General features: G+C 42.9%; 1 protein-coding gene across 5 annotated transcripts in view; it reads left to right on the forward strand.

Moving 5' to 3' along the window:
- TNRC18 (trinucleotide repeat containing 18) overlaps positions 1 to 14,155 on the forward strand; it is a 672,655-nt gene that overhangs the window by 92,255 nt on the left and 566,245 nt on the right. For all 5 annotated transcript variants that reach the window (XM_069733831.1, XM_069733830.1, XM_069733832.1 and 2 more), the window contains exon 6: positions 2,949 to 3,045. In XM_069733831.1, the coding sequence (XP_069589932.1) occupies positions 2,949 to 3,045 (97 nt within the window). The remainder of the gene's footprint in view (positions 1 to 2,948; positions 3,046 to 14,155) is intronic.

Raw genomic sequence — 14,155 nt, forward strand, 5'->3', positions numbered from 1 at the left:
CCCTGATCGCTGCTTCGTGTCAGACGCAGCGATATCGTATGGATATCGCTGGAACGTCACGAATCGTACCGTCGTAGCGATCGAAATGGCACTGTGTGACGGTACCCTAAGGCAGAATCAGTGAGAGATGAGAGCAGACTAGATCTATCTATTGCTGATAATGACAGACTGCTACAAACCACAGATCTTCAGCATGTTTGCAGTTTTGCACTAGGTCAGCTGTAAATCACAAGTTGACCACACATCATGTGAACATACTCACCTTTCACCTCAAATATCATAGATCTGAAACTTTGTGATGCTGCAATTGGCAAATTTCCGTGTGGGCAAATTTCCGTGCGGGCAAATTTCCTTGTGGGCATTTTTCCTGCGGGCATTTTTCAGGGAGCACCTCATCACTACCCTCTTACTTTAACCCCTTTCCCAACTGAGACGTATCCATATGTCCCTGTGACTTGGTACCTATTGACCTGGGACATCACAGTTATTTTGCATCTACAGGAGTTGTGCGCGCGATCGCCGCCTGCTGACAGCTGACTCCCGACACTCAGTGCCAGGAGTGGTCCTGTACCGCTCCTGGAACTTTAACCCCATAAATGCTGCGATTGAACTCAATTACAGAATTTCGGGAGCAGACAGAGGGAAGACTGCCCCTCTGCCCTTGGATTGAAGACCATGCTATCATTGCCATGGTGACCTGATATAGTCATGGCTATATCCAGCTCACCAGAGCTAGCAAAGTAGCATCATCATGTTCAGAGCATGATCAGCTATTTTGTCTGTCAGTGCTGCTCTGACAGTTTGTATAGCATAGGCATGCTGCTACATCTCAAAGCTATACAAGCGATCGGTCTGCAAAAAATGAAAGTCCCATAGTGGGACAAAGTAAAAAAAAAAAAATGTTTTAAAAAGATTGTAAGAAAATATATATATATATATATATATATATATGTACACATTTGGTATCGCTGCTTCCGGAAAGACCTGACCTATAAAACTGGCCTGCTAATTAACCCTTTTAGTGATGAGCGACCATGCTCGCCATAACTAGTTATTCGCCCAAGCATCTCACAGTTCAAGATGCTCGGAGCTCGCCTAGTAATTCTCGGGTTGCTCGGCGGCAGCTCGAGTCCCCGCTCTGCATGTTTAGCGCTCTTTAGAGAGCCAATGAGCATGCAGGATTGCTGCCACACACTGTAATGCCGCAGCCATGTTGGTTGTGGCATTACAGTGATTGGCTGGCTGCACAGCGTCATCATCAGGTCTATATCAGACCTGGCGCCGTCATGCTCGTCACAGTCTACTACTGCTCAGGCAGTGTTGGGAGAGTTCCTGCTGAGCGAGGGAAAGATTTGCTTGGTTTTTACTTAGTGTGGGTATACCATATATTATACAGATATCCATCTCATTGAACAGTCCTTCTGAGGACCGATAAAGCTGCATAGATATCAGTGCTAGGCAGGCAGGCAGTGTATGTTGCAGACTGCAGTGCATATAGCAAGAGGGTCCATTCCAGTTCTGTCTGCAGCTGCTGCTATTAAACATATTTCTAGACATAGCCCCAGGTATCAGGGTCTAGGAATAATTTTTTTTTACAGGCCAGCTGTTTAAAACGGTGGTTTGTCTGTCACACGGATCACATATAAGTTCGCTCCAAATTCAGCCATTTGTAGTGAACATGGAAAATATTGTCCTCCATTTTAAAATGGGCAATGGGACTGGGTACTGGATGTGATGGTGAATGCAGAGGCCTAGGGCTTGGGTAAGCTGAAATTGTGCCACAACAAACACCCACATCTTCTCTTCTGACCTTCCTGTGCGAACTACTAGGGGACCATAGCACACCACTCGGCGCGCCTAAAATAAGCCCTCACCCAACCCCAGGAGACGAAAAATGGAGACGCTACGGGCATTGGAAAATTGCACTTTTTTTTTTTTTTTTATAGCAAAGTTTTGAATTTTTTTTCCACCACTTAGATGAAAAAGAACCAAGACATGTTTGGTGCAGGTGAACTCGTAATGACCTGGAGAATCATAATGACAGGTCATTTTTAGCATTTGGTGAACCTAGCAAAAAAGCCAAACAAAAAGCAAGTGTGGGATTGCACTTTTTTGCAATTTCTCCGCATTTGGAATTTTTTTTCCTGTTTTCTAGTACACGACATGGTAAAACCAATGATGTCGTTCAAAAGTACAACTCGTCCCGCCAAAAATAAGCCCTCACATGACCATATTGCCAGAAAAATAAAAAAAGTTATGGCTCTGGGAAGGAGGGGAGCGAAAGCCCGGTCATGAAGGGGATAAACCAGTTTTTCCTTCCACATTCCATTAATTCCTGTGACGCACCTGAAGGGTTAATAAGCTTCTTGAATGTGGCTTTGAGGGGTGCTGTTTTTAGAATTGTCACTTTTGGCTACTTCCTGTCAATTAGCCCCCCCTCAAAGTCACTTCAAATGTGATGTGGTCCCTAATCCTTCTAAGTTAAGAAAATAAAAAGTTATGTTTCATAAATTATGCTGATGTAAAGTAGACATGTGGGAAATGTTATTTATTATCTTGTGTGGTATAACTATCTTATTTAAAAGCATACAAAATTAAAGTTTGAAAACTTGCTAAATTTTCAAGTTTTTGTTATTTTCATAAAAATACTCAAATCATATCAACCAAAATTTTCCACGAACATGAAGTACAATATGTCACAAATAAATATTCTGAGAATCAGTGGGCTCAGTTGAAATGTTCCAGAGTTATTACTACATAAAGTGACAGTGGTCAGATTGAAAATATTTGGCCTAGTTGTTAAGGTAAAAATTAGCTCTGTCACCAAGTTGTTAAAAAATAAAGTATGGTAATGCATTTGGTAATGATAACCTTTATTTCTTTTAACAAGTTTAAGATATTGATTTTATAAATGGAAACATTAATGAATTTACTTTTATTATTCATAGGTCATTCAAGAGTGGAGAGTGTGGATGAAAGGATTAGACATTGCAATGAAAGATTACTGTTGGAGAGGATTGACAGGGAGCATACAAAGCTTCTTCGGTGAGCCTGCAAAACAGAATAATGTTTTGATGTGATTTTCATTGTTAAAGGGATTGTCCACTACCAGGACAAACCCTTTTTAAACTAAATGTTTGGCTCAATAAAATAAACCTATAGTCACCTCCAATGCTGGCTCCGTTCCAGCGTTGTCCAAACTCGCAGTCTCGGGGCTGTGATGTGGTTGAATGACACTTTATGCCCTGCACCCAATTAGCGCTGGCATCATTGTCCCCCGCCTTCGTACAAACTGGACATGAAGCGTATGTCCGGGCTGCAGCTCATCTCTGACTTCCTCTTCATGTTCATTTCAACACGAGGCGAGGACAGTGACACCAGCGCTGATTGGGCACTGAGCTTCATGTGGCCCTCCACCACATCACAGCTCTGGGACCGTGAATGCTGAAACCGCTCGAATGGAGCTGGAAACGGGAGGTGAGTGTAGGTTTGTTTATCGGGGCTAAATGCTGAACATTTCTTTTAAGAAGGTGTTGTTCTAGTAATGGGAAACCCCTGTAATAAAAGGACAAGTATTTTTGAAAATTATTTACCTTGTTTTTTTTTACCATAAAACGCACTTAGGTTTTAGAGGAGGACATTAGAAAAAAAAATAAAGAAAAAAAATCTGGTTATGATGCACTGTTGTGGTTGTGGGGGGTGGCTGCTGACCTTGTTAAAGGGGTAATAATCCCCAATTCTATCCTAATATCCCTTATTCTGGTATATATATGCTTCCCGATCCAGGTATACATGACCCACCATCCTAGTAAACATGGCTCCCCATCCCGGTGTACATGGCTCCCCATCCCGGTATACATGGCTCCCCATCCCGGTATACATGGCTCCCCATCCCGGTATACATGGCTCCCCATCCCGGTATACATGGCTCCCCATCCCGGTATACATGGCTCCCCATCCCGGTATACATGGCTCCCCATCCCGGTATACATGGCTCCCCATCCCGGTATACATGGCTCCCCATCCCGGTATACATGGCTCCCCATCCCGGTATACATGGCTCCCCATCCCGGTATACATGGCTCCCCATCCCGGTATACATGGCTCCCCATCCCGGTATATATGGCTCCCAATCCTGGTATACATGGCTCCCCATCCTATGTCGGTCATTCCATGTCAAGTGAACCAATGATTTTTACCACTATATTTTTAATTCTTTTGAGATTTTGTTATTTGGTAACAGTGTGTCAGAGAATGCAAAATGTGAAGAAGAAAAAATTCTAGATTTTTTTTTATTTTTTGTTGATTTTCAAAGTTCGGAAAAAGTGTGAATTACGGTGTTGCCTGCCTTTACATTTCTCCCCATAACTCAGGCTAGAAAGGAGATAGAGAAACAAAATAAACACCATTCTACTCAGAACTGTACAGTCTTTCTCCAGATATGTCACAAGAGTATCTTTGATCATGTTTTACCTATGCGAACGCAAGCGCAAAACTTTAAAACGCATTTCCAAAAAAATGTTTAATTTAAAAATTTCAAAAACTGCACATGTTCCTGCTATGCTCCTATCCACATCTGTACCAAAATACAAGATGGGATCGTGATGGGATCATATTTAAAAAAAAAAATAAAACTATTACAGTGTCAGTTCAAAAATCTTGATTTCAGATCTGTTCAGCCTGTGGTCTAACAGTGTGGGGTCTAGATTTACCAAATAATCCATGATTTTTAGATATTACTGTATTATTTTATTATGTTACAACTTAGAAGCAGGAGGACAGAGGATAAGCTTTGTTAGGGCTGAGAATGACCAGGGGTAGACTGTGAATGCAGAGCAGATGACCGGCCGGCAGCTCGGGCCTCCACAGACCGTATTCACACCAAATCTTATCACCCAGGCAACTCCTCAAATGGAGGGAGAAAAATATTCTTAACATCCAGTTCATGTATTGTACAAACCAGGACTACGAAGAGGAGGAGAGTTTGGGAAAACCTCGGTTACAGGAAGCAGAACCCATCACAGGGACTCTGCAATACCGGACTGTCATCCCATGTAGTGAAAATAAAGACCGTGACGACCATGAAGTGGTAGAAGGCGGCACAAGATCGGAAATGGATGACACAACTGGCTATGTGACCTGTGAATATGATCGGCGCTGGCGGCTACTGGACTCTCCAAAGATTGTGAAAATGAAGACATAGAAGTGACTCTTCTGCACTTTCTGGTCCAGCGCCGTCCTTTGTGTATCCAAGAAAATCAGACATTGTAAAAATGAACAAAAATCAGATATAACTCAGGTGGAGCCGAGCACCATGACAGGCCGCACATACTCTGACACAGCAGGAAACGGCGATTGCTAGTGAGCCCTTATGGACAAGATGACATTTCACCCACTAGAAGGGACACATTAATGATAACAGGCCAGTGTAAAAACCTACTATTAATTGTTTGATTAGTTCATATTTTATAGAACGAGGATTTAACTACTGTACTATTCTTCTTAAACACTTCAGAAATGACATGTTTAGTGATACAGTAGAAAAAAAATTGTTCCACGTATAAATAGGTGGTAGAAATATTGGTTCTTTTAGTCTTGTTTTTAACATATAATTAGGATCAGACTGTATTTAGAAAACCACACTTGAGGATATGATCACCTTTTATCTTTTGGTTTGTTCAATGAATTCAGGTTGAAAATGCTGAGCAAGTTGTTAAGATGATTAAGATGTATTTATTCTGGCACTTCGGTATTTGTTTTTTGTGTTTCTTTATTGTTACATATAAATGTTGAATGCAATAAGTTGTAATTTGAAAAGAAAAAAGGAAGAAACTTACACAATCATAAAATCAGATGATTCAAGGCTTAAAAAAATAATATAAATTTGATAGATCCCAAGTTGAGTCCCTGTACAAATATAAACAAGGACACAAGTAACACACATGCATGTTTTCACAATTTTAAAACATACGTTTTTTTCAGAATTGCGCATCAAAATATTTAATTTGATTTCTCCAGAACAAAATATAAAGAAACATAGTCTTGTGACATATCAAATGAAAGCTAGTACCGTTCTTAGAAAAATGATGCCTCTCCCACCTCTATATCTTAATTATAGCCCGAGATATGATAACAAATGTAAAGCCATACCAGGCCAAAATTCGCGCTTTTTCAAAACTTTACAAAATCTGTAAAAAATTAACTGATGAAGAAATAAATTCTAAACTTTTAATTTGTAATTAACTAAAGTTGTACTTCATAAAAACAAAAAATAAAAAAAAACTAAAGACGTCAGGTAAAAAAAATATTCATATTTGGATCACTTGATATGGAATGACCCATGTGATACACGGCCTCCATCGTGAGATACACTGCTCCCATTCCCATCCTAGTATACATGCCCACCTCATCCCCATCCTGGTGTGCGTGGCCCCCCAATCCTTTTGTTTGTGGGCCCCCATCCTGGTATAACTGGCACCCTCATCCCAATTCTTGTATACATGCAACCCCCATTCCCAGGATTACACATGGGGCCACCCATTCCCATCCTGGGAAACATGGGCCGCCATCATCCCCATCTGCGGGAACCCCCCCATGATCTTGGAATACATGGGCCCCCGAAATCCATCCTAGTATATATGGCCCCCATCACATTGCGCGCACACACACAAAAAAAATCCTTCTTGCGCTTCCTCTGCTCCCTCACAGCGCTGCATCCTGTTCTGATGCCCAGAGCTGGTTTCACCGTGTATGCAGGTTGTGGTGTCACTGCCATGCGTCCACACGTGTCGCAGTCAGTTGACAGAATATTCACTGCTCCCCATGCCCTGGACTATAGGAGTGGAGAGCAGTGAATATTCATCTTCTTTAAGTGGGCACACTGATAGCGGTAGCCACCTGCTCTTGCAGCGACTGGGCAATAAGATGCGGCTTCTATTAAAGAGAATGAATATTCACATCTACACACGTGCATTATCCCGCCCGCTTTTAGGCTACAGCTTTAATGCATACAGGTGGGAGGGACTATGGGCGTGGGGAGCATTGAATAAACTTTTTCTTTTACAGCAGGCAAACTTATGAGCTTCAGCCACCAGCTCCTGCCTCCTGTTACCCGCTCCTCCGCCGCTGTTGCTCCCCCCAACCACTCCCATCAACAGCCACACAAGATACAACCTGACTGTAAGATGCACCCCTCACTTTTCCTCCAAAATGTGGAGGAAAAAAGCGCGTTTTATAGTCTGTCTCATCCTCCAGGAATGTTTGTTATTAAATTTTGTTCATATATACAGAATGATTCCTATTCATAATTTTTTTTTTTTTGTTAATTCCCTTCCCGACGTGTGACACAGCGTATGCGGCATGAAAGTCGGTGCCAAGCCGACCTGTGACGCATATGCTGTGTCACAGAATGATCGCGTTCCTGCAGGCCAGGTGAAAGGGTTAACTCCAATTTCACCCGACCTACAGGAACAGGGAGAGTGGTACTTCAGCCCAGGGGGGTGGGGGGGTTGGTGGCGGCTTCGCCCCTCGTGGTTACGTTTGCTCTGCTTGGCTGTTTCACTTTCAACAGCCAATCAGAGCAATAGTAATACTTCAGCAATGAAAATTGATGAAATATTACAATCCAGCAATGGCCGATGCTGCAATAGCATCGGCCATGGCTGGAGACCCCGGCGCCCCCCTTCCCGTTGTCCGATCCCACCCCCAATACTTACCGAGTCTTGGGGTCCCCCCCAGTGTCCGTCCGGCTTCCAGGATGGGCCTCGCCATCTTGCAAAATGGCAGGCGCATGCGCAGTGCACCCGCCGAATCTGCCGGCCGGCAGATTCTTCATTCATTTTGATCACTGTGATAGGATGTATCACAGTGATCAAAATAAAAAAAATGCAAATAGCTCCCCCCCTTTATCATCCCCATAGGTAGGGAAAATCATAAAATTTAGAAATTATATTTATTTTTATTTTTCCACTAGGGTTAGGGTTACAACTAGGGTTAGCGTTAGGGTTAGAACTAGGGATAGGGTTAGAACTAAGGTTAGAACTAAGGTTAGGGATAGAACTAGGGTTAGGGTTAGAGTTGCAATTAGGGTTAGAGTTAGGGTTAGAATTAGGGTTAGGGTTAGAATTAGGGTTTGAATTAGGGTTAGAATTAGGGTTGGAATTAGGGTATGTGCACTGTTATGATCTGGTGGTTTAGGAGCAACATGGAACGAGCTCTGAAGGAAGTGGTATCTGTACTGACCGCAGTCCCTAAGCTCAACACAACACTAGAAGTAGCCGTGGGATGTTCCTAACACTCCCTAGGCACCTCGTCACAGCCTGAGAACTAACTACCCCTAAAGATAGAAACAGGAAAACTATCTTGCCTCAGAGAAAATCCCCAAAGGATAGATAGCCCCCCACAAGTAATGACTGTGAATGGAGAGGGAAAAGACATACACAGAATGAAACTAGGATGAGCATAGGAGGCCAGTTTAGCTAGATAGATAGGACAGGATGGAATACTGTTCGGTCAGTATAAAACACTACAATAAATCCACACAGAGTTTACAAAAATCTCCACACCTGACTAAAGGTATGGAGGGTAAATCTGCTTCCCAGAGCTTCCAGCATCACAGAATTAATTCATACGACAAGCTGGACAAACATAGAAAGCACAGAACGGATAAGTCCACAACCTGTGGACAGAAAAGAGCAAGCAAGGACTTAGCTTTGCTGAACTGGTCAGGATAACAGGGAAATCCAAAGAGATGTGAATCCAACCAGGAACCATTGACAAGTGGCACAAGCTGAAGGAAAGAGCCAGGCTAAATAGCCGAGCAGAAAAGACAATCAGTGGAAGCAGCTGCTGACAGCTAAATCCAAGGAGCAGCCATTCCACTTAAAACCACCAGAGGGAGCCCAAGAGCAGAACTCACAAAAGTGCACACAGTGCGGATTTGGCTGTGGATTCGTAGCAGTTTTCCGTGCGGTGTGCAGTACCTTGTAAACCTTTGGAAAAGCAAATCTGCTGTGGTCATGGTGCGGAAAATACTGTGCGGAAACGCAGAGTTGTATTTTCCGCAGCATGTCAATTCTTTGTGCGGATTCCGCAGCGTTTTACTCCTGCGCCTCAATAGGAATCTGCAGGTGTTGTAAAACCGCATATGAAATCCGTACAAAAAAACGCGGGAAATCCTCAGGTAAAACGCAGTGCGTTTTACCTGCGGGTTTTAAAAAACGGTGCGGAAAAATCCGCGCACAAATCCGCAATGTGGGCACATAGCCTTAGGGTTAGGTTTGGAATTAGAGTTATGGTTTGGATCAGAGTTGGAGTTGGAATTAGGGATAAGATTAGGATTAGCGGTGTGTTGTGGTTAGGGTTATGGTTAGGGTTGGCATTAGGGCTAGGGGTGTGTTGGGGTTAGAGTTGTGGTTCGGGTTATGATTAGGGTTGGGATTAGGGCTAGGGGTGTGTTAGGGTTAGAGTTGTGGTTAGGGTTATGGTTAGAGTTGGGATTAGGGTTAGGGGTGTGTTGGGGTTAGTGTTGGTGTTAGAATTGAGGGTTTTCCACTGTTAATGCACATCAGGGGGTCCCAAAAGCGACATGGCGCCACCATTGATTCCAGCCAATTTCGCGTTCAAAAAGTCAAATTGTGCTCCCTCCCTTCTGAGCTCTGCCGTGCACCCAAACAGTGGTTTACCCTCACATATGGGGCATCAGCATACTCAGGACAAATTGGACAAAAACTTCTGGGGTCCAATTACTCCTGTTACCCTTGTAAAAATTAAAAATAGCGGACTAAAAAATCATTTTTGAGGAAAAAAAAAATAATTTTTTATTTTTACGGCTTTACGTTATAAACTTCAGTGAAGCACTTAGGGGTTCAAAGTGCTCACCACACATCTAGATAAGTTCCTTGGGGGGTCTAGCTTCCAAAATGGGGTCACTTATGGGGTGTTTCTTCTGTTTAGGCACATCAGGGGCTCTGCAAACGCAACGCGACGCCTGCAGACCATTCCATCAAAGTCTGCATTTCAAAACGTCCCTACTTCCCTTCCGAGCCCCGACATGTGTCCAAACAGTGGTTTACCCCCACATATGGGGTATCATCTTACTCATGACAAACTGAACAACAACTTTTTGGGTCCAATTTCTCCTGTTACCCTTGTGAAAATAAAAAAATAGCGGACTAAAAAATCAGTTTTGAGGAAAGAAAACAGATTTTTTATTTTCACGGCTCTGCATTATAAACTTCTGTGAAGCACTTGGGGGTTCAAAGTGCACACCGCACATCTAGTTTAGTTCATTGGGAGGTCTAGTTTCCAAAATGGGGTCACTTGTGGGGCAGCTCCAAAGTTTAGGCACACGGGCTCTCCAAATGCGACATGGTGTCCGCTAACAATTGGAGCTAATTTTTCATTCAAAAAGTCAAATGGCGCTCTTTCCCTTCCGAGCCATGCCGTGTGCCCAAACAGTGGTTTACTCCCACATATGAGTTATCGGTGTACTTGGGAGAAATTGCCAATCAAGTTTTAGGATCCATTTTATCCTGTTGCCCATGTGAAAATGAAAAAATTGAGGCTAAAAGATTTTTTTTGTGAAAAAAAAAAAAGTACTTTTTCATTTTTACGGATCAATTTGTGAAGCACCTGGGGGTTCAGAGTGCTCACTATGCAGCAAGAGAAGTTCCTTTGTGGGTCTAGTTTCCAAAATGGGGTGACTTGTGGGGGAGCTCCAATGTTTAGGCACACAGGGGCTCTCCAAATGCGACATGGTATCCGCTAAAGATTTGGAGCCAATTTTTCATTCAAAAAGTCAAATGGCGCTCCTTTCCTTCCGAGCCCTGTTGTGCGCCCAAACAGTGGTTCACCCCACATATGGGGTATCGGCGTACTCAGGACAAATTGGTCAACAACTTTAGGGGTCCACTTTCTCCTTTTACCCTTGGGAAAATAAAAAATTTGTTGCTAAAAGATCATTTTTGTGACTAAAAAGTAAAATGTTAATTTTTTCCTTCCATGTTGCTTCTGCTGCTGTGAAACACCTGAAGGGTTAATAAACTTATTGAATGTGGTTTTGACGGGTGCAGTTTTTAGAATGGTGTCACTTTTGGGTATTTTCAGCCATATAGACCCCTCAAACTGACTTCAAATGTGAGGTGGTCCCTAAAAAAATGATTTTGTAAATTTTGTTGTAAAAATGAGAAATCGCTGGTCAAATCTTAACCCTTATAACTTCCTAGCAAAAAAAAAAAAAAATGTATTTCTAAAATTGTGCTGATGTAAAGTATACATGTGGGAAATGTTATTTATTAACTATTTTGTGTCACATAACTCTCTGGTTTAACAGAATAAAAATTCAAAATTTGAAAATTGCGAAATTTTCAAAATTTTTGCCAAATATTCATTTTTTTAACGAATGAACGCAAAAATTATCGACCTAAATTTACCACTAACATGAAGTACAATATGTCATGAAAAAACAGTCTCAGAACCGCTATGATTCGTTGAAGCGTTCCTGAGTTACCTCATAAAGGGACACTGGTCAGAATTGCAAAAAAATGGCCAGGTCATTAAGGTCAAAATAGGCTGGGTCATGAAGGGGTTAACATGCAAACCACCCTTGGGGGTAAAGGGGTTAAAATTGCAAAATTCCGTTATTTTCGCAAATGCAAAATATATCGACCTAAAGTTACCACTAACATAATGTACAAGGTGTCGAAAAAAAACAGTCTCAGAATCACTGGGATCCATTAAAGAATTCCAGAGTTATTACCACATAAAATGATAGTGGTCAGAATTGTAAAAATATACCTGGACATGAAGGTGAAAACTGGCTGAGGGATGAAAAGGTTTAAAAGGCAAACACACTGGATCATAGGACAGGTTGGCATCCACAGTGCCTCCATCTGCCTTATTATAGGGCATCTTCAGTACAGTGCCACACAAAAGGTTGATACATAAAATGAGAATAATGGGGATAGGGGAAAATATGTGTAAGTGGGTTAAGAGCTGGCTCAGGGATAGGAAACAAAGGGTGGTTATTAATGGAGCACACTCGGACTAGGTCGTGGTTAGCAGTGGGGTACCACAGGCGTCAGTATTGGGCCCTCTTCTTTTTAACATATTAATGACCTTGTAGGGGGCATTCAGAGTAGAATTTCAATATTTGCAGATGACACTAAACTCTGCAGGGTAATTAATACAGAGGAGGACAATTTTATATTACAGGATGATTTATGTAAACTAGAAGCTTGGGCTGATAAATGGCAAATGAGCTTTAATGGGGATAAATGTAAGGTCATGCACTTGGGGATAAATAAGATGTATAACTATGCGCTTAATTCTAAAACTCTGGGCAACACCGTCAATGAAAAAGACCTGGGTGTATGGGTGGATGACAAACTCATGTTCAGTGGCCAGTGTTAGGCAGCTGCTACAAAGGCAAATAAAATAATGGGATGCATTAAAAGAGGCATAGATGCACATGAGGAGAACATAATTTTACCTCTATACAAGTCACTACTTCGACCACACTTAGAAAACTGTGCACGGTTCTGGTCTCCGGTGTATAAGAAAGACATAGCTGAACTGGAGCAGGTGCAGAGATGAGCGACCAAGGTTATTTGAGGACTGGGGGGTCTGCAATACCAAGATAGGTTATTACACTTGGGGCTATTTAGTTTGGAAAAACGAAGACTAAGGGGTGATCTTATATTAATATATAAATATATGAGGGGACAGTACAAAGACTTTTCTGATGATCTTTTTAATCATAGACCTGAGACAGGGACAAGGGGGCATCTTCTACGTCTGGAGGAAAGAAGGTTTAGGCATAATAACAGACGCGGGTTCTTTACTGTAAGACCAGTGAGACTATGGAGCTCTCTGCCGTATAATGTTGTAATGAGTGATTCATTACTTAAATTTAATAGGGGATTGGATACCTTTCTTGAAAAGTATAATGTTGCAGGGTATATATACTAGATTCCTTGATAGGGCGTTGATCCAGGGAACTAGTCTGATTGCTGTATGTGGAGTCGGGAATTAATTTTTTTCCCCAAAGTGGAGCTTACTATTTGCCACATGGTTTTTTTTTTGCCTTCCTCTGGATCAACATGTTAGGGCATGTTAGGTTAGGTTATGGGTTGAACTAGATGGATTTAGTCTTCCTTCAACCTTAATAACTATGTTACTAGTTCAGCGTATGCAAGGAGCATAATTAAAAGAGCCAGCTTTTCCTTGTGCAGCGTTAGTGCTGCACAAGGTGGCTCTTTCAGTTGCTAACGCCTGGGGAAGTTAAAGGTTCCCTTTCAACTTGCTCCAATTAGGCCTCAGCCTACACTCTGTTTGTCATGTAATCCCTGGGCTCCAACAACGCCAGTTGCTGCTCAGAAGTTTCTTTGGCACGGGTACTCCCTCTTGCCCAGCCTGGTTCCAGCATGCCAGCTGGTTCCGGGTAGTGTCAAGGTCACTTAGACTCCAAAACGTTGTCCTGTCGTGTTGCAGTCGGGTTAGCCGACTCCATGGTGCCTGCAGTTTAGGTGCTTCCTATGTGGGCTGCGGGAAGTGGCAATCAAGGCTGGTTCAGTAGTGCCAATAGGACAAGCTCCCTCTGTTGGACTGGGTTTTCTGTAACTGCGGCCTGCTCGCAGCCTACCTATTTTTTTCTTTTCCTGTGGACCTTCTGCTGCCTATCTGAGTTCCAGCACCATTAGCTGGTTCTTGGGAAGACAATCTTGACTAGGTCCCCCTGGTTCCAGTACCGTCAGCTGGTTCCGGGCACAGCCTTTGGCTTAGGTGCCTCCCTCTGGGTATCCGAGTTCCACCAATGCCCGGTGGTCCTTGGTAGTGCTTTGTGGCACGGGTACCTCCTGCTTAGTAACCGGGTTCCATTAACGTCAGCTGATCCTCGGTCGTTCCATTGGCTCTTGCACCTTGGGCAACGTATCCGGGTTCCAGTACCATCAGCTGGTGCTCGGCAGTGTCTTTGGCACGGGTACTCCCTCCTGCCCATCCTGGTTCCAGCACGCTATCTGGTTCTGGGTAGTGTCAAGGTCACTGAGACTCAAAAAGGTTGTCCTGTCGTGTTGCGGTCGGGTTAGCCAAATCCATGGTGCTTGCAGTTTTGGTGCTTCCTATGTGGGCTGCGGAAAGTGGCAATCAAGGCTGG

Source organism: Ranitomeya imitator, chromosome 7 (assembly GCF_032444005.1).
Source record: "Ranitomeya imitator isolate aRanImi1 chromosome 7, aRanImi1.pri, whole genome shotgun sequence".
NCBI classification, from domain to species: domain Eukaryota; kingdom Metazoa; phylum Chordata; class Amphibia; order Anura; family Dendrobatidae; genus Ranitomeya; species Ranitomeya imitator.